The sequence below is a fragment of the Colius striatus genome, chromosome 8 (assembly GCF_028858725.1).
Source record: "Colius striatus isolate bColStr4 chromosome 8, bColStr4.1.hap1, whole genome shotgun sequence".
NCBI lineage: Eukaryota > Metazoa > Chordata > Aves > Coliiformes > Coliidae > Colius > Colius striatus.
This window is the reverse complement of record NC_084766.1, coordinates 23,803,883-23,831,366: the sequence shown is the minus strand read 5'-3', so window position 1 is coordinate 23,831,366 and position 27,484 is coordinate 23,803,883. Positions and strand designations below refer to the sequence as shown.

Sequence of the window (27,484 nt, the reverse complement as noted above, 5' to 3'; positions counted from 1 at the left end):
ACTCCCTCCACCACAGCAATTGGGAAACCCACCTAAAACCCTGTTCAGAAGATGCCCTCGACATGGGAGGGAAGATACCCATTTCTCTAAGCAGGCACCTCTGCTGCCCTACCTTGAAATCAAGTCTGCGGAGTACCAAAAGAGCCAGCTCCACAGAGGAGGATTTAGTGTCACAATCAGCACTACATTTAAAGAGCAGGCTTCACCAATTCCTACTGTCAAGAGTCCTTAAAACTATCCCCACCACAGCCACCTTGCACTGGGCAAAAGACTTACTTCAGCTAGGGAAGTCCCCAGTGATGAACTTCATTAACTCAGATGCAGCAGGAGTCTGCAAGGAAGGGCTTAACATTTGCTGTTTGCTTTTGCACAGCGCTCGGAAGCAGACCAGGCCTTGCTGAGCAAACACCCTACAGGGACATCATTCCTGAGACACAGTGCTTAGAGCCTGAACAGGACTCAAGACAGTAAAATATACAGGAAACACCAAGCAGGTCTCTGCAGCTCGAAGAGTTAAGAAAATAATAATAAATGAGTTACTTTAAAGAAATAGCAGGAAGTAGGAAGGTGTTAATTTGAGATGCAAACAGCTGTGTGAAACTCAGGTGAGGTGGCCAAGTGAGCTGATAGTGTGGCATGGGCTAGCTAGGGAAGAATCTTTTAAATGAAGACCAGCCAGAATAAGATACAGAAATCACCCATGCAACAGCATTGGGGAATTAAAATGGAAAAGACTATATTTGCCTTGGTCAAAGAACAGGATTTTGCATTTATCCCCAGGCAAAATGCCAGCAGATGAAGTTTTGTACAGAACACCTTGGGAGTACCACCAAACAACCTTGCTGTGCTTCCAGCTTTAGCCATAGCTAAGCTGCAGCCACATGATGTGTCTATCTCCAGCTCACTGAAACAGAGCTGGAGATGCCCTGTGTTTCCAACAAATGCAGCAACTCCCCACGTTCCACCAAGTAAACCCCAGGGCAGTAAATCTAGGTCAGGCCCTTTCCGAGAGTGCCCTGCGACAACGATTCTACTGACATTTGTGAGATTGCCAGCTCCACGACACTCCTCCTCTGCAAGTCTCAAATCCCCATCTGTGGAAGTGAACTTAATCCCTTCCCTGCACAGGTTTTAAGCCCATAGTAGTCAGCTTGCTTGACCTGGCACAATGCTGGCCACCAGTTCTACCCACTTATACTGTATCGGTGTTTGCATGATTTTGTAAACTTATACAGATTAATTCTCCTCTGCCCTTCTTACTCTTTCTGAGTATTCCAAGATTTGTTTAAAAACAAGGCTATGTTGCAGCCAGGTCTCTTAGGACTCTTGTTGTTTATCATCAGTCTGGCATCCTCCTTCAGCAAAGAACTCAAAAGTTGTTCTGCCCCTTTCCAAACACTCACAGTTCAAAAAACTCAAATACAGCATTTGTTTTCAACATTTGTCTCTTCCATCTGACCAATACATATAATACTTAGGGTTTGATTCTGATGCATTTTAAACCCCCCACTTTTGCATTTCGTACTATCTCTGCTGACTGCCATCAATTTCCTTTTCCCTGTTTGTCACACATCCTCGTGTGTCTAATAGCAGCTTTTTCTAAATGAGGCTTATTAAGCATTTAACTAAACCCACCCATTTCACAGCTTTTTTAACAGATCTCCACTTTACTTCACAGATTTTCTATTTAAATGTTACCTTTCAATCTGAGCCATCATGCTCATCAGCTTTGGAAGCACTGAGAGGTAAACCACAGCTGGAAGAGGCTCTGTTAGTCTGCGGGAATGCGACTGGTATTTCTAATGAAGCTACCAAATTCCAATCCAGTTACAAATTTGTGTGATGCCAAACGGCTATTTAGAAATAAACTTCCAAAAACAATGTTCTCAATCACAATTTTCAGAGACTCAAATTTTGTCCTCTTGTAGGTTGCATGAGCTCTGTAATCTGCCACTCTAAATTAAATCCTCTAACAACATTGTTTTCTCTATCGCCTTTGGCAAATTTGCAACAAGTCTCTTTGCCTCTCTGGATCAGTTTGATGGTCTGTGACAGTCTCTCAGCAGCACCCATTTTCGAGTTTTGCTGATGCATGGGAGATTCAACACCGACTCATAATCCAGCCCCTGGCAGTGAGGTATCAAGATGGAGAACGCTGCCACCTCTGCCCTTCCTGTGGAGGCCTTGATTTCATATTGCAATGACATGGATCATTCTGCTCATCAAAGAAATGCCACCATCATTGACTTTCTCTAATCACCAAAAAGTTCTAATTGCCCAACCTCCTAGTAGGAGCACACATGCCAACAGAGGTTTTCTCCCTGCCCCACTCTGGAAGCAGAGCAGACCCATGAAGATCCAGATCAAACGGGGTGCGTGCCCATCGTGTACAGGCTGGGGGCTCACCCAAACGGCTGCATTGTCCCCAGCTCTGCCTTGTCAGAGCTCACCTGGCACCATCCCCCGTGGCACGGCACGGCACAGCCTCGCAGGGCACCCAGGCTGCTCACGCCAACTGCAGAGGGACCTGCTGCCCACCAGCGCTGAGGCCTAGGTATCTCCGATGTATCTCCGACAGGAGCCAGGGGAGCCCAGCCCCAGGCTCACAGCTCAGCAGAGTCAAGCAGTGACTCAGGACAAAACAAACCAGCTGCAAATATTTGAAGTATGTGGACGCCAGGAGGGGAGGAGCCACTGACTACCATGAGAAGAGAGGGGACGAAACTAGGGCAGGGAATAATTAAACTGAGTGAAAGGCTAAACTTGCTGCCAGGAGCAGGATCTGGCTGGGGTGAAAACTCTCACTCAGGACGTTGGAAATAAGCCTGTAACAGAATATATCCACTGCTCCAAATGCAACAGAGGGGATGCAAAAGAGAGGTGCCATAGCAAAAGAAGACTTCAGTCCACAGAAGTGAAATCAGCTGTGGTAGAGCCCCGAGACCATGCAGCAGGAGATAAATCGAGGCAAGCCAGAAAAATGAGATGAAAAATAACAGAATGGAGACACTTCTCCAGGGCCATGAAACAGCTTAATGTCTCAAAGATGTCTGATGAAGAGCCTGCTTGGTGGGGTTGTCTCTATGCCAGGTAAAATTACAACCATTACCCCAAACAGGCAGTGGTTATCCAGACATGAACATAGCCCCACTGCATTTAATGTGAACAGAGGATGGTCCCAGCCTGTGATGCAAAGAAAAAGTGAAGAAATATGATGGTGTACAAAGAGCTAACCTAAAGCTGAGGCAGAGCATCAACAGAAGTGTGAGCAGAAACACTAATGGAAAAAAAGAGTGAAGCTGGATGGTTTAATCAGATAATCAAAAAAACATGGCTATGCAATCAAGAGGACAATGTTGGTGCAAAATCTGTCCCAGGTCTCTGCTTCAATAAAGGTCGCAAATACAAATTAATTAACATAGAAAATGCAGATAACAGACAACAGACACACCAGGAACTCTGAAGCACGGAAAAATGAGACCAGAAAGGTATCAATAAAAATCCATGGATGGTACAATTTGGGGAAATGCTACTTTATAATACTTTTATTTCCATCCAGGACAAAAGAAACCCTCTCAATGATGTACACAAGTAAGCAGAGAGAGAGTAAAATTTTTGGTAAGTTTGGCAAAAAGGAAGAAATAGACAATAAATATTCTGTTTCTTTCTGTCTAAAAAGCAAAAATAAGACCATGCTAACTGGTACCTCAAAACCCCTTTGCTAGCAGAGAATATCCAGAACAGAGGGCATTCCTAATCAGGTTCTCCAGGGAGTATATTTGGAGTTGATCCTACACAGTATTTTTAAAGTAAATGGAAAATCACTGCTGTCATGTAGAGAACTGAACATTAATTCAACACAAATAAAGATGAGGCGTATGAGTCACGGAGTGACCCAAGGTATCCTGAATAAAATGGAATTATTCAAACCAAGCAGGTTTAATGCAGTGAAATGTATGAACGGTGACAAGAAATGCAGGCACCCATAGGGCTGTATTCTGGGGAGTAATGCTTCTGCTTGGTCTGCCAAAGCTCAGCAGGAGTTCCCTGAGCGCTGTAGAGGCAGATTGGAGTGTTAAGTGCTGACACCCACCCAGAATGCCTCATGCAGCTCTGATATCCATTATTTTAAGAGTCTGAACTGAAAAATGAGTGAGCATCAGGAAGAATAAACAATGAAAGATCTTCCTGTGAATCTTTGCCACGAATATTTTCAGACTCTATCCACTACAAAGAAATGAAGACTGAAAAAATACTTAATTGTAGTACCTGCCTCAGAAGAACATCCAACAACTAAAAAGCTCTAATTTAGTACAAAAAGGTTGGTGTTTAGAGCTGAAATGCAACACATTAGCATGCAAAACCTTTAAGAGTGGCGGTGACTAAGCAGTGAAGCTCTGACAGGTGGATTCTCCTTCTGTTGATGAGGCAGGCAGACACATCTGAGTCTCATCCCAGAGGAGATGCGCTAACCAAACAGCTGACATTGGGCTACACTGCAGAGAAATCTGTACAAAGTATAATAACCCTGCTTATAGACAAGACCATCTCATCTCTACTGGGGCTTTCAAATATTAAGTTCTGTTACTCTGTGGACAGGAGCAAGAACCTGGGAGAGAAGCAGACAGCACTAAAAAGGTGCCTGGAGCATACACAGAGGGAAAGGCCAACTTTTTCTTATCATCCATGTGACAGAGTGTGTGCTGCCCAGTGTGATGGGAGGGTTTTGGGGAGGCTCTCACATGCAGGTGAGGTCTTACACTGAGACAGCAAAGAGGTGCTGGTGTGGGTGAGGCCTTACATTGAGGCCACTATGGCAACAAAGTGTATTTTGCCAAGGAGGGCTGTTGCTGGTGCAGCACTGTGTCCCACCAGCGCAGGAGTAAAGGCACAGGGAACTGCAGCCAGAAACAGGCCACAGGATAGACAGTGTTACAAAATACCTGGAGCCTCCATCCTCCTCTCCTGCTGCAAGACCCTGGCCCTGCCCATCCTGTAGCTGCTCCCCTGCTCCCGAGACTGCCACAGTGGGGGGAAAAAAAAAGATCCATCACCTCCTCCCAGCTCTCAACTGACATCAGTCCGTCCCCTCAACTCTTGCAAAAGCTGGCCAGGCCAGCACTGCTCCAGCCTGCTAAAGCTTTGTGGGTCGTTTCCCTCTCTCGCTCCTCCTCGCTTCTGCACTGCCCTTTGGACGTCCTGGCACTGCAAAGCCTCTCCCTTCCCTCGCCTGGGAGACAACAGCCGAGCAAAGTCCCACCCTCCCAGTGTGGCCAGAGAGTGCAGAAATGCAGCTGCCAGAGCCTGCTTAATCAAGTACCTCCAGGAGACAGATTTCACACTGTTTAATCCAATAGGCAGCTGCAGCCTCCAGTTCTGGCACCTTTTTGGCTGCTGCACTGTGGTGCTGTTTACCCCCCCTCAGGGAGAGTTCACACAAGTGCCTGAGACAGACGCTGGCAGAATGAGTGCAGAAGCAAACAGGTTTTCAGACATATGGCTGCCCATTAAGGAAACCAGTCCACCAAAAAGGGCTCTTTTGGTCTCTCTGCCCAGACCCTACCATCCTCTGCCCCCTCCTCACCACCACTTCTTCAGCACACACCAATTCTTGCAAAAACAAACCAAGCCCCCTCAAAGTTGTCTGCAGCTGACTCTGTCCTAGCCACAGTATCAATGGGACAATTCTGCCCATGCTAAGACAGCCTGAGTCCTCCAGCTTTGGTATCTCTCCAGTTCCAAGATGCCAGTTGATGAGATTGGAGACTCAGGGATGGCTTGAGGACACAGGTCATGTAACTGCTGTACCATTGGCACTGCAGTACTGAGGGGCTGGTGATGCAGCAGATACTACTCTCATCTGCAACAGCCCCCACAACATGTAGGTGGCCCAGTGTCTGCCCACGTGGAATCATGCAACTACAAATACTTGCCCCCTACATATGTCTGAGTGCTACAAAGACTTTCCCTATTTGTTGCTTTGTGCGGCCTGCCAACAGCTGCCATGCTTACCCTCCTCAGGGTCAGGAACTGGTTCCTACACACCGAATCTGTTCATGATGGGTTATGAAAGTAAAATAGGCAATGTGAATAAACCCAACATCTCACCCTTTCCCCTATAAAAAAACTTTTTTAGAACACTGAAAGAGCAGACAAATCGGTGCCACAGGTTTTAGGGTGTACCCAGAACACTTGGGCCACAGATGGAGGAGTGAAGATGGCAGTGAGCTGCAGATCCTTGCTGCCTGGGCTTCCTTCCCACCTGGGCCTCTGCAAAATAGAGGCAAGAGCCCTAGCAGGACATGTAGTTCACTGTACAGAGGGGTAACAATGATGATGCCCATCTATGCTTGGGCACCTGCCTGTGCCAGAGCTCCATTACTGCCCTGGTGTCCGGGCAAGGGGAAGGCAGGCCCTGAGGCAACGACCCAGCATTTCCCCAGGTACCTCGCTTCTCCTTCCTGGTTTGCACAAACTCTGAGTGCCGCAGGGTGCTGGGTGCCGTCCGTCGGTAGAAGCTGTTCCGCTGCAGCACGGAGCCCACCCTGTCGGCTTCCTCGGCTTCCTGTTCCCAGGCCTGGCTCCAGTCCGGCCGGCCCGTGCGGACCCTCGAGCGCTCTGTTGGCATCCCTGGCCCCGGGGCCGCTCCTTGCAGCTCTCCGTGACCATTGCAGTCCACATCTTGCATCTTAGACTGTGTGTAACAGCTGTCTGGCCCCTGGCGCGCTCTACCATTTTCTGAGGACCAGACTGCAAATGCAGGAGCTTCACGAGCTCTGCCCAAATAACTGTTAATCACAGCATGGTCTTTGGGCTGCCTATGCCGCTCAAAGTCTTCTTGGTCCCTGACACCTACATACCACTTTTCCTGCTCTCTATGTACCCTAGAGTCTCCATTCTCTCTATACAACTTTTCCCTTCCCCTGTGTATTTGATTGCCTCCATCCTCTCTATACCGCCTACTCCCCTCCCTGTAGTCCCCAGAGTCCCTCTCCTGCCTATACCACCTTTCCTTTTCCCCATAACATCTGTCATCCTCACTGTAGTCCCTAGAATTTCTGTCCTCCTGATACTGCCTTCCCCCCTCCCTATAGCCTCCAGGGCCTGTATTCTCTCCATACTGCCTTCTCCTATCCCGATACTGCCCAGGTACTCTGTCCTCTCTGTACCGCCCTTCTCTTATCTCGGAACTGCAGTCTCTATGTTGAACGCCCTCCCTCTCATACACCCTAAAGTTTCTACCCTCTGTATTCCAGCTTTTGTTTTCCCAAGCACTGTCCTCTCTCCTGCAGTCCACATACTGGATATCTCCTTTCCAAAAACCTTCCCAGTCTCCGTTCATGCTCCGTTGATCCGCAGAGATGCCCTCCTCACTCCTGTAACCAGCTCCACGGCAGCGTGGGTCCTGCCTCCTCGCCCTGGGTCCATCATAGCAGCGAGCCTCACCGCGCAGTGCAGCTGCCCCAGCCACCTCCTCTCTCCACACAGCACAACAGTCCTCATATTCCCAGCCTCGGAGCCTCGGCTCCTTCGCACTGTGTTTGGTCCTGGCGTAAGAGCACATAGTCCCGCTGGGGTGTAGAGCAGGTGCTGACTCCCTCTGCTATCTGCTCCCCCAGCCCAAGCCCGCGCTGACGCCGCTCTTCTGCTCTGCTCTACTGCTCCTATCCCAAGTGAAACACAGGCGTGGCTTCCTGAAACCAGCCAGCTAGGGCACTGAGAAGAGCAGGCCCAATCGCTGAGAGCCCTGGCGGCCTCCTCCACCTGCTGCCCAAAGTAATCAGTAACCAGCCCGAGGAGGGAGACTGGAGCTGCGCTCTCACCGCCCAAACCGGCTCCGCTGCTTTGCCAAAGCCTCTCCCCGGGCGTCTCAGAGGCAGCGAAAAGAAGGGCACTGGTGCATGTGGAGGCCCTGCCCGAGACCAACGTCCTCAGGGAAGGGAAATCGATGGTGTGTGGGACTGTTGGGAAGCCACAAACCAGAGATGGGATATCGGATCTCCTTCCACTGCCTTCACGCTCATGCCAGCATGGGGGCTAAATTACATGGTCTAGCAGAGGCTGGGCTCTGCTCCACACCTCAATGGGGGAAACTGAGGCCTTCAGGCTGTCCCTGGCTCAAACCTGATGCTGAACCCACCTTTTTCCCAGCCCTCACCCACAGGTCCTGTGAAGAACAGGAGAGAAGCAGGTCCCTGTGTGACAGAGCATTCCTGAGCAGTGACTACACAGTGCCATGCAGCCACAGCTGCCCAGCTCCCTGCTCCAGCGAGAACGGCTGGTGCACCTGCTGACAGGAACAGGCCTGAAGGCACCACTTGGGCTATGGAGTCCAGTGCCAACACAATCTGAGTTTCCAGGAGGCTATAGAAACATGCACTCCGGTAACTGCTTTTGCTGCAGGGCACAATCTATTTCAGTTTTCCACGCCAAATGTAGGAGCTCCTATGAGAAACCAAAAGCCAACCACAACATACACTAGACAGAAATCAGGAGAGTTGGTGCTAGACAGAAATCAGGAGAGTTGGTGACTGCCATCCACGTCTCAGATTCTTCTAACATTTGTTAGGTCTGCACAGCCAATGCTTCCAGCTGGTGGAAGACAAAAATAAAACCAATGGTGCCTCCTACTCCAACTGCAGGAGGGCAAGCACTAACCCTGCCCAAGTCTGGTGATCGGCGAAACCAACAGTGTGCACACATGGCACACCAAACTAGTAACCTGGAGATTTTAAATGCATATTTTAGAAGACCATGTACTTTCTGCTCCTCCTTTGGCTCCCCAAGGGACATACCAAGAGGCTGAGTTCCATCTCAAGCCCTACTTTGGTTGCCAGTCAATACTTAGGGGAAGCTTTTCTCCCTCCAGCATGTCTCCATGTGCACCTCACGGTGCAAGGCTAAGGCAGGCCCAAGGCACGGTGCAAACATGATTTACAGAGCTGATGCAATAGTGCATTACTGATCTGTCCCCCTGTACTAAAGCTGGGCTGGCAAGCTTGAGACACGCTCTCTGGCCACACTCAGATGTGTCAGGAGGGATGGGACAGAGCTTGGGTAGGGCACATCTTTATCAGGCTACTTATCATAGAGAGGCTACATATAAATCCTCAGGTCTCTTGAAGTGGTGAAAAGTCATCCCCTAGGATTACCAAGTGGGTAACTTGATGGCTAGGATGCCTCAGGATAGTGTGTTAGTTCCTGCCTAAATCTTCCAGTTGCAGTAACCAACAGGGCACAGTTTCTGCCATATCTGCCCTCTGTTAGGAAGCCCTGGGAGAGTAGGAGACATTTCCCAGCAAGACTCATGCCATCAGAAAATCTCCCTTGAGATCCAGCCTAGATTTTCCTTTTCCTACCTTCAAGTTATTTCATCTAGCCTCAAATCCTCTAAGCCTTTTCCAAGCACCCCTCTGGTACACTGCTGACATGGAGGCTGTCTGTCACCCTGTTTCCCTGGCACTCTCCTACCAACCTGCATTTCCCTGCGCTCTGCATGAGACATGATCCTGCAGCAACGTGCCTGGGCTCCCTTGCGCTGATTAAGCAGTGGGAGGATGGAGGCAATGAAGTCAGAGTGAGTAATCCCCAGGCAGGAGTTGGCATTTCACTCCAACTCCTGCGTGTAGTGCCCACATTTCCTGCACATCGTGGGTTTTGGGAACAGAACTGCAGTGTCAGAGCTCCTGGGAGAAGCTGGGAAAGGGACTATGGGAGATGAACGTGGTCTGGTCTTTCCACGTTGTCTATTGTAATATCAAGCGCAATGTAATTAACAGCACTGATCTTTATATGGCATCTTTGTGCTGGTACAATCATGGCAAATTTCTCCTCTCTGAGTAATTTTTCTGGCCTGCATGGGTAAAAGTCACCTTTTCAAGCTACAGACATGCCAAAATTTAAAGGTTTTTGTTGCTGTTACTGACAGCATAGTGCCATTTCCTATCCTGAACTCCACAGACAGCACGAGCACAGGGAGACACTTGACTTTTTGGCCACTAATCCATCCCACTGCTGGGCCAGGTTCAGCACCTTTCAAGCATTCCTTCTGATATGAGTGACAAGTCCCCAGAGGTCTGTATCACCAACAGAGAAGAACGTGCAGGAAACCCAGTGCCCTGAAAGCCTGAGGGCAGTCAAGCCAGAGACATCAACTCAAATCTCAACTGCAGGACCACCAGCAAAGCCACTCTGCTGCTCACTCCCCTACAGCTAAGAAGTGGTGAGGTTGAATATGCAGCAGCTGTGGTTTTGTTTGAAAGCAAGGACACATTGGGAATGGATCAGATGAAGGCTCTGGATGTATGGTGGGAATGGAAGAGGACTTAGGAGGAAAAAGAAATGGAAGGAAAAGGGGGCAGAGAAGGCCAGGACGGAGGGTCATGGGATATGTCCAGAGAATGACACTAATTCTCTGAAGCAAAATCATCGTGATTTGTACTGCAATGCTTACAAAAGGACCAAAATCAGGGATTAAAGAAGGAAAGAAAAGACTAGATCAAACAATGTCTGCTGGCAGCAGGGGTCAGCTGTCTCCTTGAAACACGCCCATCCCACGCTGCTGCAATCTCACCTCTCAGCTCCTGCAGCTCCATGCTGAGGCTCTCGATATTGGAGTCACAGAAATCAAGGTTTTCCAGGGTCTCTGCTCTCACCAGCTCATCCTGCTGCTCCTCCAGCATTAGGCTTAGCTCAGCGTGGGTCTTGCCGTACGCCTCCAGGTCTCGTTCCACTTCTCTGATCCTCGTCAGCAGGATAGAGTGGGGGGAAACCGATCCTGCCCGTGTCAAGTCCTCGAGCCCCTCCTCCGCCCGCTGCTCCTGTGTGCTGGGCTGAAGCTGCGTAGGGGCCACATTTTTGCGCTGGTTGCTGGATGGAGGCCGTGGTGCAGGCCGGGATGGCTTGACTGAGGACAGAAACCTGCCCTTGGGCACATGGCCAGCCAGCCTGTGCACAGAGGCTGTGGCAAGGCTGCCTGGCCGAGGAGGTGGTGGCCTCAGGGCCTTCCGCCTCTCTGGCTGCCTGGCTTGAGGGGCACACTCTGGAGACCCACGGACAATGTCTTTCTCAGAGCTGTAGTCCAAGATAGAGAAGTGACGGGAGACTTTATCCTGCTCAGCACTGGTACTTGACAGACTCTTTTCAAACTGTGCCAGCTGCTCTGTCAGTTTGGAGTCAATGTCTGTGCTGCCATCCCCCTGCGATGCAAGCTGGCAGCACTCCCCCCAGCTCCCAGCCCATGTGTCCAGGCCCACTTGGACACCTCCCAAGCTGGAGAAACAGGGTTTGGACTTCTCCTGTTGACTGTCCATCCCATCATCTAGGTCCTGGATGCTGCTGTGGCACTCCTGGGACTCAGATGCTGCCCAGCTGTCAGGAGAAGAAACTGCCTTGCTCCTGCAAGGATCTGGGGAAGAGTGGGGAGCCTGTGGAAGCACGGTGGGACCGTCTCCATTGTGCTCAGGCAGCGTGTGAGTTTCTGAGTTTCCTGGGGAGGCTGAAATGGCCCCCTCAGGCACCAACTCACCTGCCTGGCCAGGCCTGTTGCCCCACTGGGGAGGCAGCTGAGCAGAGGGGTGAAGGCCATTCACCGTCATAATGTGGTCCAAGGGGAGTGAGTCTGCTGTGCCTTTGGGATGTGGCTCTTGGTGTTCTGTGCTTGGAAAGGCCTGATGCTGTCTCAAGTCAGTGCCAAGAGGGCTCTCTGACTTCCCCACTCTGTCAGAGAAAATGGTGGGAGGCTCAGGGTGTACAGCTGAGCCATCTTCCTCTTCCCTGTCATCTTTCCCTGGCAGAGGATGGACTTTGGAGCAGGTGCTTTCTGGGTCTTGATGGATGGACACTCCCCAGCTGCCTCCACCTTGGAGATCCACTGCACTCTCCTTTTTCATGCAAGCCTCAGAGTCTTCCAGCCTCACAAATCTGTGTGGAAAGATGCCACGTTTCCCCCTCAGCTCCCCCTCCAGCCAGCCATCCTCCAGAATGCCTATGATTCGAATCCTATCACCCACATCAAAATCCAGTTCCTTGGACTCTAGGGCTTGGAACTGATAGAGGGCGACACCATAAGTGCTCCCTGGCTCCTCTTCCTCCTTGGGGGGCACCTCCACTGTGCCATTGGTGTCACAAGGCCCTGTAGGCTCTGAACTCACTGAGGTTCCTGATGCTCGCAGAGGTGTAAGCAGTTCCACAAAACCCTCTGGGAAGATGCCCCTGTGGCCTCTGAGCTCGCCTTCAAACCAGCCAGGCTCTGGGACACTAACAATGTTGATCACATCTCCTTCCCTGAAGTCCAGTTCTTCCTCTAGCTGAGCAGACAAGTCCATCAGGGCCCGGGCTTGACCCAGTGAGTAGGCAGGCACCTCCAGGAGAGCACTCTGAGACAGCTGATGGCTCCGAACTGAAAGGCACAGCTCCCGCACACATGATGAGGGGAAAAAGCCCTTGGAACCCCAGCTGCTTCGGCCCTGGAGCCAGCTGGAGTCCAAGGATCCTCCCAGGACCACCAGGTCTCCTGCAGGGAATGAGACACACCAGGTCAAAACTGCCCTCATGATTGCCTCCCCGTGTCCTTCTTGCCTGTGGGTGAGGTCTGTCCCTCTGCAGAGTGTAGTGCATGCTGAGCACTGCATGCACAGACTGCGGGTAAGGCATGAAGCATCGCAGCCTCTTGCATGCACGTACCTAAGAAGTTTTGGCTGCAAAGCCATGAAGGTGTATCAAAGCTTTGATTTCCTTCCCAAACACCAGTCTAAGATTTGGGGATTGGAGGGCAGTTAAAGGCAGATATAAATTTACTATGATCAGACAACTCCAATGTTTGGAATTTCAAAACTAAAGGCACATCATGAGAAACGAGTACCAGAGTGGCAGAAGCCTAAAGGTCCACAGTGGATTTGACATGACCCATGTCATGAGGTATTAGGAAATTTCCCTCTCTCCTGTCACTTTGGGAAGGATGCTGTGACTAGGTTCATGCATCTGGAAATCCTTCATAAATGAGAGCTATGATGTGCAAAGCAAAGGAAGGGAATGGAGATTACCTCTCTGCAATGACAAGCTCCCTGGTTCTTGAGATGTGAAGTCATTGGTACAAACAAACAGTTTTTCTCCCTGCTTCAAAGGGGGAATATCCACAGGTTCCACAAAGCTGCTAGGAAACTGCCCTAAAACAAGAAGTAGTTGTCAGCAACAAGCCTTTCCTGTAGGCCACCACCACCCCCTTCAGCCTTCTTACAGATTTTGGAATCTATTAATCTCTTGCTAAAGGAAAATACACAGCTACCCAGGGTGCCTCAGTAACATGGTGGAAGAGGAATGAGTTGGTGAGTCAGGAATTCCTGAGGTTTTAAATGCTTAGGAGCTAACAGAGAACAAAAAGCTTTGTACACTCAGCTCACTCCAGGCAATGAACAGGCTGTGTTCACTACTGGGACTGTGCCATCAGCATGAAGTTTCTTGGAACAGATATCTTAGGTTTTTCAGCTTTCATTGCTTGCTTCACAACTCAGCCACAATGAAGACTGGGAGACCCAGTAGTGCTGGATCATGAGAGCAGTGACTTCGGACTGGGCACATCCACCTGGTGCTCCCCACTCTGTAAACCTTGGCCCCTGTGTGGCCTCAGGGCAGAAATCAGGCCACCACACTCAAAATGGCCACATCTGAGGGATAGGCTCTGCCATAGCATCAGTGCTACTGAGGCTCCAGGGACTTTCCCCACTTTATCACCTCTGTGCACTTCTTTCACTGTGGCACCCGTTAGATGCTAAGCTATTAAAACAGGCCACAGCCAGACAGGGCAGCACACACTTTCTGGCCATCACAAGATACCACTCAGCTACTAGTTTCAGGAGCACAGGATGTGTCAGAGCCCACTACAAAGGTCACTTAAAATGTCATTCCTATCTTTTACAATTTGTGGCAAGGGAATATGATGGAGTGTGGGCTAGCAGCACTTCCAACATTCACTCCTGATGACCCACTATGGCATCCATCTCCTCCAAGAAAATCTGGAGACACCATATCCTAGGCACTTAGAACTTCGCACTGGGTTCAGGCAGTTTGGCATCTGCAGTCACTAAGCTGAGGTTCAATCTGCAGCTCACAGGCTGCCAGCCTCAGTGGCTTCCTTCATTATTTTAACCAAGATTACCACTTTTTCCATGTCTTAGTTTCCTGCTCTCTACATGGAAACAACCTAATACAGTTAGAAAGGAAGTCATGGAGCTACATTAATTATTCCTCACAGAGTACTGAGTATTATTATCAGTAGGCTGCGGCACCTCCACAGCTTCTATTCAAAAGCACTTTTTTTTAATTCTCTACAACAGCTGTTCCAAGGGAAAGCAGGAATGCAAGTGGGTTTTGAGTCAAAGGTCATTAAAAACCATTTGGTTTGACATCAGCATGTTTCTTTATCTTTGAGCTACAACATACATCTGGTTATCATTCCTTAATAGCTTCATCTTCTTGAGAACAAGCACATCAGTTACTCTAGGAGACAAAACTGTGAAGTAGATACTGGTGATTTCCGCAAGTAATCTGTGCCCAATGACTTCAGCAGCAGAAGGATCAGGCATACATTCATTCAAAGCCACTTATCAGCTACATGGAGTGTAGGAAAGAAGTCCTCCTCTCCACCTTTGCTCCTGTCCATCTTTGTTTTAGCTGGGAGACAGACATGGCTGTTAGCAGAGCCGGGGCTGCTGCTGCTGCAATAGCAGCCCCATCTCCATGGCCAGGGATGAAACTCTAGTCCCACCCTAATGCTGAAGAGAGAGTCAGTCTTGTGCTTTGAAGTGGTCTGGTTTTCATCTCCCTGAGAGTTCATACATCCTCTCAACACCAGTACTATGATGAGAAAGAGCTGCTTAGACAGTGGCTACGAGCCTAAGTGTTTCACTAAGGCATTTGCTGCTTCAGAAGTTTCTCATGCCTCTCAAAAATTATTGGAGACTTTCACACTATTGCAGGCACCCAGATATTGTTGGTAGCTTGTGCAGGAAATACTTTAAAGCGGAAAGGAGGAAGTAGGGCTGAGTCAGAGGGCTCAGGGGGACACACAAACTCTGCCGTTGTGTCTCCCACTGACTTGACCGGATGAGGTCACTTGGACGTGGATGCATTTCCACTCTGAGTGCATCTGCTTCCTCTCTCTCCTTCCACTGCCACAGTGGGTCAGTGCATAAACTAGCCAGGAAATGGGCTGTCTCACCACAGAGGATGGAGAAACTAGTATTGTGAAGCTGTCATCTTCTTGAGAAGTGACCCTCCACTAATCTCTCTCAAAAAACAACAAATGAATTGTCTGAATAGTTGACACAAAGTTGGCAGGAGACCAGTAGCAGGCGACTTGCACTCTCAGTCCCAAGCAAAGTCCCATGAAAGATGTAGTAAATCAGATCTGGTCCTGCACAGGGCTGGCCAAGGGAAGGTGTGCTCACAGACTGTTTAGCTGGCACATCTGTGGATCCAGGTGCAGGCATTTCCCGCTCTTACCTGTGACACCCTCCTTCTTGCCCAGGAGCCAGAACTCATCCACCACATCGAGAACCTCAATGACATCTCCTACGAAGAGGGGCAGCTCTTCAGAAACGCTGGGACAGAAATCAAAGACTGCCCGTACCAGGGAGCCAGCCTCCATTGTATGGAGTCTGAAGGTGGATCAGTACCTAAAGCTGAGACACAGAGGGAAGTTTGTTAGCAGCCAGAAACACCTGTAATTACCACACAAACACTATGAAAGTAAAATCTTTCCTGAGCATGAGAGACAGTGTGAGAGGATCCTGTCTCGAGCTCCCTGAAACCCCTCACCATGGGAAGCACACACCAGGAGCCAAGAGTCTCCAGCAATGCAGCCCCCATGCCTTGCCTAGCCCCTCTGACTATCTCTGTGGGGACACGTGTTAGTATTGCAACAGGGGGAGAAGCTGCAACAAAATTGGAAGTGAATTCCTGTCAGGAAGGAAGCAAGAGGAGGGGAGGAAGCTCAGCGTTTCCCTAACACACAGGGCAGGGCCCTGAGCCTGCCAGGACTGCATGGGCAGATAGCACCACTTACATGGTCTCACCATGCATGCTCTGGTGGTATGGGCACAGGCAGCCCTCTCCCCATGCCACCGCTCAGAGCCACAGGAATCGTGTGCTGGAGAAGCGGCACACTTTGACCCAGCAAGAGAAGAGGCACAAGGTCCACTCAGGCAAGCTCACCACACCATCCTCTTTCAGACCAGTGAACTACTCCCAGCCTCACCTGGGCTGACACAGACCTGTCTGCAAATGCCCTTCTGCCTGCGCAGCCATCCCCTGGGAGGCCACATCATGGCTCTTGGCAGAAGCCAGGTGAAGATGAGGGTGCAGACCCTGTCCAAGGCTCTGGGATCCAAGACTGACATTTCCCCTGGCAGGGGACAATGAAGGCACCCTCACCAAGGGGCTATGTCTTGGATTTCTTCCTCCTCTAGAAGTGGCTGCTGTGCCAGGATATCTTTTCTGTATTGTCTTTGCTTTGTACCAAGCTGCCTCACCATCAAGGCAATATACCACACCAAGGCAGCAGCAGTCCTGCAGCTTCAGTCACTCCTTCTCCTCTTCCTATATCCCTTGGGAACTGGGGAAACTGAAAAGTGTATCTGTCCAAGGCAAACAGGAACCCAAAAATTATTCCTTAACATCTGCACCTCAAACTGATGTGTGCTTCCTTCCATCTTCCTGTCCCACTGCAATTATGGGCAGAGCATGGCACTGCTGACAGCCCTCTGAGGTGCTTTCAGAGTCCTGCCTTCTGTGACAACAGGAGGTCAGCAATCTCCCCAGCAGCCCCGACACAAGCTGCTTTCCTCCCACATCACAAGCAGAGTCCTTGCTTCGTCCGGTCTGACACATCCTTGCAATGGGATTCAACCCCCTCCCCCCCCAAAACATCTCTACACGCATGGGGCACGGTCACCCCCAAGCACCACCCCAGATGGTGATACCGAGCTCAGCATGGCTTGGCAAACCATCTCATCTCTAACAGCAGAAAGAACATGGCATTGGCACACACCACCACCCGCTTCTTCGTACAGCCATGCACAGCCCCACCTGAGCCCCAAGGCAGGAAGAGAGGAAGCTAACACAGGGAGGAGAAAAACATTCCAGCTGATGGAGTGCAGTCAACTTCCAGTGAGAGTGCCAGCGGGGGATCCAGCCAGGGAATGGCTTTCTGCTGACAGGATCACTCTGTTTATCCAGTCCAGCTCACCTCCTGGGAACAAAGCGGGTTTGTATTCGGCAGGAACAGCTTCCCCAGCACGTCCCTACCCACTCCCAGCCGTGCCTCTGCTGCAGCCATCAGACTGCAGCCTGGCCCATGGCCACCCTCACCTCTGCCGTCCCTCTGTCACTCCTCTGGCTCTCCACTGCCTTCCCAGTAGCATGTGGGCTCCTCAGGACACAGGCTGCCCCTTTGTCACCAGCCTTGTGCTGGCTGTGCAAACAAAGAGCCCAATATCCAGCAGCCGACAGCACTCTGCCACCAAAAAGAGATGAATGGACTGGAGTGAATCAGAAGCACAAAGAGCTGCAGTTCAGAGTAGCAGAAACCTACTGAGGCAGAAGGAGTAACAGTATTAAAAACATGACCATGTGGAGCAGGGAAAAGATGGAAGAGCCATTAGTTAGCTTGGAAACACTAAAGACAAGGAAGGAGCCTTGTGCTGTTTGGGGCAGGGTGTCTGGGACAGGCTGCTGCATGCTCTGATGGCAGTAGGAGAATGGCAGCAACCAGCGCAGCAGTAGCAGCCCTGTGCAGGCATCTGGGGCTGCCCTCCACCCTGGAGGCAGGCTGAGGCTGTCGGCTCTGGTGGCACAGAGCTCTGCTGAGTTCAGAGCCCTATCAACCTGTGCCACACTCTGAATATGCAAATTTTACAGCCACACGGGACAAAGGGAGGAAAAAACATTGCAGGCGTTAATTGCTGCCTCGGAGTTTTCTTCGGAATTGTTCTTCCGGGAGCACATGATGGTACAGTGAGATTTCTCGTGTTTCTTCTGTCAAAAGTGTAATATAAGAGTGGACTGAGCAGTGTAAGGATTACAGCATGTGTGCTGCAGACCTAAACCCTGGTTTTGCTGCAGTCACTGGGACTGAGGATACGGCCCCCTCCCACTGCCTGAGGCTCAGGTCCTGCCCCTGAAAACAGCAGTGTCACTTCTTTAATTCACCTGCAGCTCTGGAGACTCATTCATTACAATGTACATGATTTTCCATTGAGGCCGAAGATCAAGAGAGGCAAGCAGGATTGCAATTGTTCTACCATGTATATATTAATTGCAGTGATAGTAAAACATAGGCACAAACACACTCATGTGAAAAGCATTCCCCGAGAGCTGGCCCATGAGGTAAGAATGCATGAAGTAACATCTGAAACTGACAAAAAAAAGAATCTCAACAAGCTCTTATTCCCTCAGCAGTGCTGAGAAGAGCAGGATCATTCTCTGACTCCAGTACAGACAGTATGCCCCTGCATTCAAAAGCAGCGAATCAGTTGAGGGGGGTTTCCTTGCTCCATAACATAAACTGAACACAAAACACTGTGTTTTCCCAGACCTTGGGATTGTCTGCCTCCATGGAGTGCTGCCAACGTTTCCTCCAAACTCCTACCTAGAGAAAGAAGCCTCCCAGCATCTTCCACAGTGGAAAATTTCTGAGTCCAACTCTTCAGGCTTAATGGTGGACCTGAGCTTCTCCCGGGTCCTCCCTAGATCTGATGAAAACAAACATTCAGCAACAGCTCAAGCAGAGGCTCCAGCAGGAAGAGCAGACTCCGCCTGTGACCCTCAGTGAGTCACTGCTCCTGACCAAAGCCAAGCACCATCCTCGCTGCTCACCTCAGGATGGGTGATCCCTGCCTGCCAGGAGCAGGGACTGATGGAGGTAGGTCTCCTCCACAGCCGAGCAAACACTGGGACTTCATGCAGACGGAGGTCAGGACTGGGAATCGCAGGGCTCCTGCTGCTGCCCAGCAGCAGATCCATATCCAAGGAGAGTCTCACTGTGCCAGCACGAAGCTGCGGTGCAGCAAGGAACTCACCTCGCTCAGAACACGCTGTCTCCGCCTCACTGCCCAATCCTGCACAAAGTAGGTAACGTGTTCCTGGCTGCCTGACTCCAGCCTGCCTGGGGCCAAGCTCTGGGCCTGACACAACAGCCTTGTGTGGGGAGTGGATTCCCAGGGCATTAATCACTGCCCCCAGCCCGCCTGCATGCATGCTCAGCACACATTAACATCACCTCTGTGGAAGACTGCCTATCCCATTAGCTCTGGAACATGTCTGTTCCAGCGTGGGCTAATGAGAGACTAGAATGAAATGACAGCTATTAACTCTGTTAAAATATTGTTTTGAGACCTTCAGCACAGACTAAGCTGCAGCAGCCAGACATTTACACACTGACTCTTAACAACTTCTTGTATCCCTCCTCTCTCTGTGCAGTTGAAATTGGGCAGGGTAAGAACTCTCAAATAATGGGCTCGGCACCACACGTACTTGTCAGCTCTTGCTCAAGGCACCATCACTTAGATGGAAGTAGACTTATCAAAGGTGTTGACATAAATGCCCTTTTTTGCATCTTTTTGATGGTAAAAGTGAGCAGATGAGTCTCTGATGAGTTTCTGTACCTTAGAAACAGGAGTTCTGTCTTCCCTAGGAGTCCTGTCTTCCCTGTGTTTGCTGAAAGATGCCGAAGTAAGGACTTCAAGCACTTAGGAGATAAAGCAGCAACATGAATAGACCATTTCAGGCCGATTACAAAAAGTATTAACAGCTGCAGTAAAAGAAGAGACCTAAAGGGTTTGCAGACAGATAATCCAGTGGTATACCCAAAGTGCTGATCAGATCATGAGATAAAAAGCAGTACAAGACAGGTGTCACAAACTTAGCAGCAAGAAAAATAAATTTAACAGTCACTATCACCTCTTATTTCTCTCTGAATAGTACTTTTCAGCTTCCCATTCAAGAAGCAGCGCTACTAGAACTGGCTCTGGTCAGCATGACAGCATCAGAACTGCAAAACTAACATATTCCCAAACAGACCAACATACTTAGCATGGGTTTGCACAGGCACACTTGGTTTGCACAAGAGGGACGAGTGCATGCTTGTGCAGCAGATGTCTCAGTCTCTATAAAAACATTAGAGCCTGCCTGAGCAGTAGACCAGGAGTCAGGTTCCCAGAAATGTACAAAGGTCAAGTTTGTTGTAGAATCATTAAAGAAATTTATATTAAAAATATGAAATCTTGCCAGTGATTTTTTTTCTTAAATTGAACAATGCTATGCCTTTCATCTGAGTTGTTTCATGCCTCCCTCTACTCACTACAGCTCAAAGCCTGTTCACTGAAAACACAGTGCACCCCCAGAGATGATGCCCCCCAGCCCTGTTCAGTGCACCCTCTAGCTACTGGGTCTGGCTTTGACAAGAGATTTGCTGCAGCTTTCGCTGCACTCTAGGCTGCAGGATCAGTCCCTAACACGCAGTGGGAGGAAGCCAGGAGTAACGTTTGGCTTCTCATGCCATTGTGTCAGGAACAGATGCTTACTAACTACTTGCTGAGGCATTCCTACTCTTTCGCTCTGTTCCTCCCCGTGGTCTCTAAATCGGGACAGTCCTCCTTCTCTCCTCCTTACCCCACTGCAACTGCACAGCCCACAGAATCCTCAGCCACGCTTTGAGGGCAGGATGTTGCCCGCACACCAATATGCCCGATGGCTCAAGCCAGCTTTCAGAGCTGCTGCCACCCGCAGTCACTCCCCCAGCTAGGAGGGAGCAGAACACGTTGCTCTGTAAACTCACAGAGGTCCTTGCTTGCCTGCACATTCCTGGTTGGGACAAACAATACCCCGTTGAGCCAGGCTGCCTGGGCCCTGGCTGCTGATAGTGCCAGTGCAGGGACTGTGGCTGTGGCAAACTGCAGAGCTGGCCCTATGCATTCTGACAGAATGGACAATGTAGCAAACAGGGCAAAAACCCAACTAATGGTGTGGAGGAGAGGAACCTTCTCCTACCAGGGAAATGCTGACTGCTGCAGCCTCTCATTAAGACGTGCTGCTTGTCACAGAAGATCCTAAAGAGTCCCCCTGCTGAGCTTCACACAGTAGGAAACATAGATCTTTTTTGTGCTCCACTTCCCAACCCCATATGGCTCCCAGCAGGTTCAGGAATCTCCTCACTTTAAAAAGAAATTGCTTCTTTTGCTTTGTCTGTGATGTGACAAACCAAAAATCACTGAATTTAATTAATATAGGTTGGATCACCAAGCCTTCCAGAACCAGGACAACCTAAGACAAGAGCTACTTAAGCAAGTTCTGGTCTCCCACCACTCATCTGTCAGTTTTGGGGTATTTGCTACAGGAGCTCTGCCATGTACCACACAAGTCATTCAAACCACTACTACTTCTCTCCCTGGCTGGTCACCTGCTTCATTGCAGGATGTGGCTGAAGGCAGGCTGGTGGCATTTCCACAGGATGTTGCTTGGGGAGAAAGGAAGAGGAGCTCATGCTGGGCCAGATGACAAGCAAATGAAAGTGATCTGGAAACTAGAGCACAGCATCAATTTTTAATGCAAAGCAGAGCACCTGGCCACAACGTGTGAGCAAGGGGACTGTGATGGGTACTTAACCCCTGGCACTGGGGACTCAAGCAAGCAAAGGCCAATACATCAGCTTAGGAGGCAAAAGTTTCTCAAATTCTGTATGGAGTGGCTACATGTGCTTTACAGACCCTGCTAACGAGTTCTGTCTCCTCCCACACAGTTGTCTCTCTTGCCATTTTTGCAGGTAGGCTAAAATGACATGACTTAGAATAAGGAACAGATAAAGCCCCAAGAGCAGCATCACTTCTGCTGTGAGGTACCCATGGCTGGGTGTACTGGGGGTTATTAGTCATTACATCTTAGGTACATATCCAAAACAGGTTGGACTGGGGCTACAAGGACATTCCTTAACACTGGAGCACTTGACTTTGCACCCTGAACAATATTTTTCAAGATAGCTTTTGGACAGAAGCCCATTACGTTGCTGCAGAAACCTGGAAATTACTTGAGTTTGACTTGGAAGCTCTGCTCTTTGCCTGCCTTTGCTCCTGTTCTGTGAACCTAAATCCCCGGAAGGGACTCTGCTGATACTTGGCATCACATGGACCTCTCCTCCTTTCAGAGCCCTTAGGTGCTCCTGAGAAGGAAGCAATAGATTATATTTCCTAACAGAAGGGTTCTAAAAATAAGTCAAAGTAAAAGCTGTGTCACTCACAAGTGAAGTTGAGCAATTCTGAGGACATGATTAGAAAAATGCTTTTGTTGGAGGTTGAGGGGAAATCATCAGTTAAGGCAATGAAGTGCTAAGGTAAGCACAACTCAGGCTGTCCAACCCAAGCCACATCACCACCATCACAAAGTCCATCCAAACAGTCACCCACTGCAGGGATACTTCACCTGCACACAGAACTCTGAGTCGTCACAAGGCCACGCTTCCACCAGGGCTATCAGAGCTGCTGTTCTGCACAGCTCCCAGTGTCACTCCTTTTCTCTCCCTGCTGCTCAGCTCCTCCTATCCCATTGCCAAGTGATCATTTCTCTACAACTGTTGCATGACTGTAGTGATTTTTAATGTCACTGCTAATCCCAGGTGGAGCAGCTGGAGAGAGAACTGAAACCTTTGGCCTTGCCAGAGCAGAGGATTTCAAAGAACAGAGCAGCAGAAGATAGCTCAGAGATGTGGGCATTATTGATACAAACAAGCAGGACACATTTAGACACAATACCCAGAATGACTTGCAGCCAGAGGAGTGAGTCAAAATGAGGGGGATGATGGTGACGTCTCATAGCACAGCAGAGGCTGTATTTGGCAAAGCATCTGCAAAACTGCAAATTCTCTACCTACAAACTCTTTCAGGCTGTTTGCAGAGGAAAATGTAGAATGGCAATGGAAGCAAAGTAGAGAATGGCAGAAACAAATGAGAGAATGGCAGAGACAAGGAGAGAGGGAGCCTCTTCAAAAGAAAATGAAAGTTACAAAAAATGACAAACCTTAAACCAGATATTAATGTTGATGACAAAACTAGAAGCTTCCTAGGCACTTCCTAGGCAAGGCAAAATGAGATGTGAAAGGACAGAGGTGGGGGGAGTACTTCAAACACCAGGCACGGCAGCAGAGATGTTTGAACTCAGAGGCCAAATTGTGTCAAGGATGGGATCAACTGAGGCACTGCTCAGGGTCAGCAAAAGGGTCATCGCAAGAGCAGCAGCCACCTCTCAGAAGGTCTTGAGGGTGAGCCAAAAGCCTCCATCTCCTGGCAGGGCCACACTAGAGGAGGCATCTCCAGTTCACCTCTATTAGTATAAGGTGATGGTGTCAGGCTGGCAGTGACACAGAGGGATTTGCATTTGCTGCAGTGAAAACAAACAGAACTCTCGTGAGCTTCTCTTTTCAGGCTGGCGCCAAGCAGGCAGATGCTCTCAGAGGAGCACCCAGGGGGACAGCATTGTAGCGTGGTGCTTCTGCTTTTTGTGTGCATCCACCTGTGCCAGCCTTCACCAGGCTCATGGTGCCACACCACTCCCAGCCCCTGATGCCTGCACTATTTTTACAGGACCAGGTGCTCCCCAGCAACGAGCTGCTCAGGCAACGGCAGCTACTACCAGCTGTATACTTGCCTGGTCGGCGACCACCTGGGGCTACCAGCGGCTGCACTGACACAGTTTAAGAGACGAAGTTCCAACAGACGCAATATGGAGAGTACATGGGCAGCTCCTGTACCCACAGCTGCTCCACACTGCCGAGGTGCTCCCAGGGCAGCGTAAGTGCTGTGGGGCACAGGCGGCAGGGCACGCAGGGCAGAAGGGCCACACGCTGCCGCAAGCCCCTGGCTGCTGGCTGGGAGGGGAAAGCACCCACCCGAGCTAGCAGCACCCACCCGAGCTAGCGGTACCCACCCGAGCTAGCGGCACCCACCCCAGCAAGCAGCACCACAAGACAGGGGCAACCGCCGCCCCGGGCCGGCCAGCGCGGGCGGCGGCCCAGCGCAGCCCCCGGGACTGGCAGGGCCTCGGCCTACAGCTGGGCGGCGCGGGGGACAGGGTGCCGGCACAGCGGGGCGAGGGCGGGAGGCGGTGGGCGGGAGGCGGCGGGGGCCCCGGCAGAAGCAGGGGCCAGACCGCGCCGCGGGCTCGGCGGAGGCGCAGGCCGGGCGGCCGCGGGGCCGTGGGGCTGAGGGTGGCGGGCGGGGCAGCGAGTGTGCCGGGCGGCGGCAGGCGGGGAGCGCTAGGCTCCCTACGGCCGCTCCGGCGAGTCCCTACCTTCTCCCGGCCCGCTCCGGCCGCCGCGGCAGCTCTGGCCCTGCGGGTCCCTCTCCCGCCTCCGCCCCCCCCCCGCGGCGGCTGCCCGGCCCCGCCCGGCCCCGCGGCCCGCCCCGCCGCCCGGCTGCCTCCGCACGGCCCGCCCCGCCGGGCCCGGCCTGGTGCCGGCTGGGAGGCCGTGGCCAGGGTTGCCGGGCCGGGCCGGGGCTGATCAGCGAGGCCTGGGCCGCGGCCTGGGGACGCCGGGCTCCCCGGGTGACAGGCGGGCATCTGTCTCCCTTTGCAGCATCGCTCGGGCCCGGGCTGCGAGGCAGCCACCCCGGGGACAGCCTGGCGTGGAGTGCCAGGCGCGGGGACGCGGAGCGCTGCCACCCCCGCAGCTGCCCGGCTGGGCACCGCACCTGTGCGTCGTGTGCCCGTGCTGGGGTGCCAGCAGAGCACCCGGGAGCCTGGCGCAGAGCAAGGCAGGCAGCTGCTGATGCAGCTTCGACTTCTTCCCTACAAAGTGCTGCTGTGTCGTAGACACGAGCAGCGCTGGGCCTCCCCTGTCCCGCTGTTGCCTTCTCTTGGGAGTCTCTTGCTGCCTCGTGGGCTTCTGCTTTGGTAGCAGCTGACGAGCGGGTCTACACTATCCATCTGGTGCAGTCCCAGTTTTTCCGCTAGGAGCTGGCTTGGCTGCTTAGATACATTGTAAGATCACACCAGAGCACTGAGATGGAGAAGAACAAATAGCTCCCCACCAGAAAGCTGTGATGGGGAGGGCCAGTTTGTGTATCACATAGGGGTCAGACAGACCAAATACAGTACGTCCTGCACTGGTTTTCCTGGCAGGCCAAAAAAAAGCCTCCATGCCTCAAGGGATGTCATCCCTCAGCAACACGCTGTGCAGCCCTGAGTCTCTCAGCCCCTAGAGCAGTTACCACTGTTTGGCACTTGTTTGTGCATTTAGCTATGTGTCTCCATAGCAACCACCCAGATCCCATCTTGGCTCGCTACCAGCCAGGAGCAGGGTGTGCAGAGCATGTTGCACGCACCGCTGCCAGAGGGGTGTTGGTATGTGCACCGGCTGAGTGCTGCCTCCCCGTCTGCTCTCTTGCAGTGGGGACCCATACTGCAGGATGCTGCTAGCAGAGGGCCGAGGGTGCATGGGGAGCTGGATGCTCTCTTCCCCGTAGGTATGGATGCTCATATATTGTTTGATGGAGCTGAAGAATAGTCAGCAGCTCCTGCCGTGGGGCTCTAGATGTTGTCTTCTGACCCAAAATTTCTGTTGTTCTTGTCTGCCAAGACAGGTTTTGAGCTTTTTTTGGGTGTCCCCATCTCTCCTGCAGCCTTTCAGGTCACTCCCATAACCATCTCTTCTCTGCTGACATCCCTAGCAAAGCTGCCTCAATCTCCTTTGAGTTCAGCTAATTTCTGCCTCCTTTATGCCAGCCACAGGAAGCAGTATGACAGACTCACATCCACCTCCCCACACCCCCTGTGGTTTCTGACAGTTCTGCTTGTAAGATTCTCGATTCATTCTTTCGTGCCTGGCTTCACTTTGTTTACACGTTTCTCCGGTGTCCCATACTTATCTCAACAAGTCTGAAGGAGAATGGAAGACAGTTTGGAGGCATGCAGTAGGGAAGCTCAGAGGTATGGGGAACAGACTGAACAGTGAACAACTTGTAGTCTGTGACTCTTCAGCTTGGAAGAAGGATATAGGGTGGAGGAAGAGGTCTGCAAAATCATGAGTGGCCCAGAAAGGATGGGGAGGATCAACTGTTTGCTATGTCTTCTGACACAAACCTATCAACTGATTTTGCCTTGACTGGAACCTCAAAAGAACGTGAAACCACTGTGCTGCAGATGTTACGTCCAAAGTTTAATGCTGTTTGTAGCTCACGCTTCTTGCAACACTGGGGACTAAGTTCATGGCAAGCCTTTGAGAGGCGTGCTTAAGAGACCGCTGCCTTGGAAACATTTTGTAACCACGTTTTCACGTGGAGAGCTCAGCCATGGCCAAGTGGAGCTTTACCAAACTGCTCAACACAAAAATATTTAGAGCTGTGAGAATAATGAGCTGGACAAATCCCATCCCAGAGAAAGTGAGTCTTTCAGAAGGCCATGCCCTCTTGTAGGGCAAAAAGCTTGTAACAGAGACTAATTTTGCTGCTGCACTGCCAACCCCACAGCAGCCTGAGAGGTGAGTGATGTGACCTGGGCTGTCTGTTCTGTTCTAGATTTCCTCTGACTGGAAAGTACGGGAGAATGGAGACTGTCCTGCATTTTCTGGGACCACAAGAGGGCAACATGAGAGCACTCTGGAGCCAGCAGGCCAAGCGGGGTGTCCTGACACTGCTGGGAGGGACTTGGATGGCATGAGCAGCTTGTTGCAGGCTGAGCATTGCCCTGCCCAGCAACTGACTTGCTGAATTAGCCCACTGAAAGCTGCTCCCTCGGAGCCTTTTCCTTGCTCTCAGCTTTATACACATCCTCAGATGTGAGCAGTGAGCTCAGTCAGCTGAGCTTGTGCTATGGTTGAGGGCAGCAGCATCTTCCCATGTCTGGCACGTGGTGACAATAGACTCTTTTGCATGCTGCATGGGGCCAGGCTGTGGAACAGAGAGTAGCCTCCCTCATCCTGCCTGCATGTCCACCAGGAAATCTTTTGGATGCATTGACATGTGGCTTCAAACATCTGGAGTAATGCTGCTGGGCTTGGCTGCGGAAGGGGTGTTTAAACCACGCAGGAGTTTGAATATCTCAGCCCCACCATCCTTTTCTACTTCATTCTGCCATCAAATGACAAAAAAAATAGAGAATTTAGAGATTTTGAAATCAGCTTTGGTTGTGAATGGGGACCTGCTGGCCCATTCTGCCCTTTACAGACCAAATCACTCACAGCCATGGTTAACCGCACTACCACTCCTGGCCCCGTTTTCCAAGAGCCTGTATAAATCCCCTGTGAGGCACTGCTTACTCTGCCTTTCCAGGAACAGGCATGACAGAAAAATCACTTCTCTCAGCAGGCAGAGCTAAAGGAGTGTGTGTGTGCCACTAGGGCTGAAAATGCCACTAGCACCAGAGACAGAGGAGGAGATGACAGCAAGGGATGAAGAGCAGAATATTGCCTATTTGGTGGTAGAGTTTGCTCACAAGAGATGAA

General features: G+C 51.0%; 1 protein-coding gene across 12 annotated transcripts in view; it reads right to left on the bottom strand.

The window, feature by feature from the left end:
• DNMBP (dynamin binding protein) overlaps window positions 1–24,406 on the bottom strand; it is a 35,544-nt gene extending 11,138 nt beyond the window's left edge. For 2 of the 12 annotated variants that reach the window (XM_062001083.1, XM_062001092.1), the window contains exons 1-8: window positions 24,334–24,391; window positions 18,874–19,115; window positions 18,647–18,749; window positions 17,368–17,589; window positions 17,086–17,248; window positions 15,502–15,680; window positions 13,044–13,166; window positions 10,574–12,514 (exon numbers count right to left, since the gene is read on the bottom strand). In XM_062001083.1, coding sequence (XP_061857067.1) covers window positions 10,574–12,514; window positions 13,044–13,166; window positions 15,502–15,646 — 2,209 coding nt within the window. In that variant the 5' untranslated portion in view covers window positions 15,647–15,680; window positions 17,086–17,248; window positions 17,368–17,589; ... (1 more) ...; window positions 18,874–19,115; window positions 24,334–24,391. Of the gene's footprint in view, window positions 1–2,450; window positions 2,487–6,447; window positions 6,513–10,573; window positions 12,515–13,043; window positions 13,167–15,501; window positions 15,681–17,085; window positions 17,249–17,367; window positions 17,590–18,646; window positions 18,750–18,873; window positions 19,116–23,989; window positions 24,311–24,333 lie in introns of those variants that run through there. The other 10 variants (XM_062001084.1, XM_062001086.1, XM_062001085.1 and 7 more) reach the window with 10 other exon arrangements.
• Between the last annotated feature and the right edge of the window lie 3,078 nt (window positions 24,407–27,484).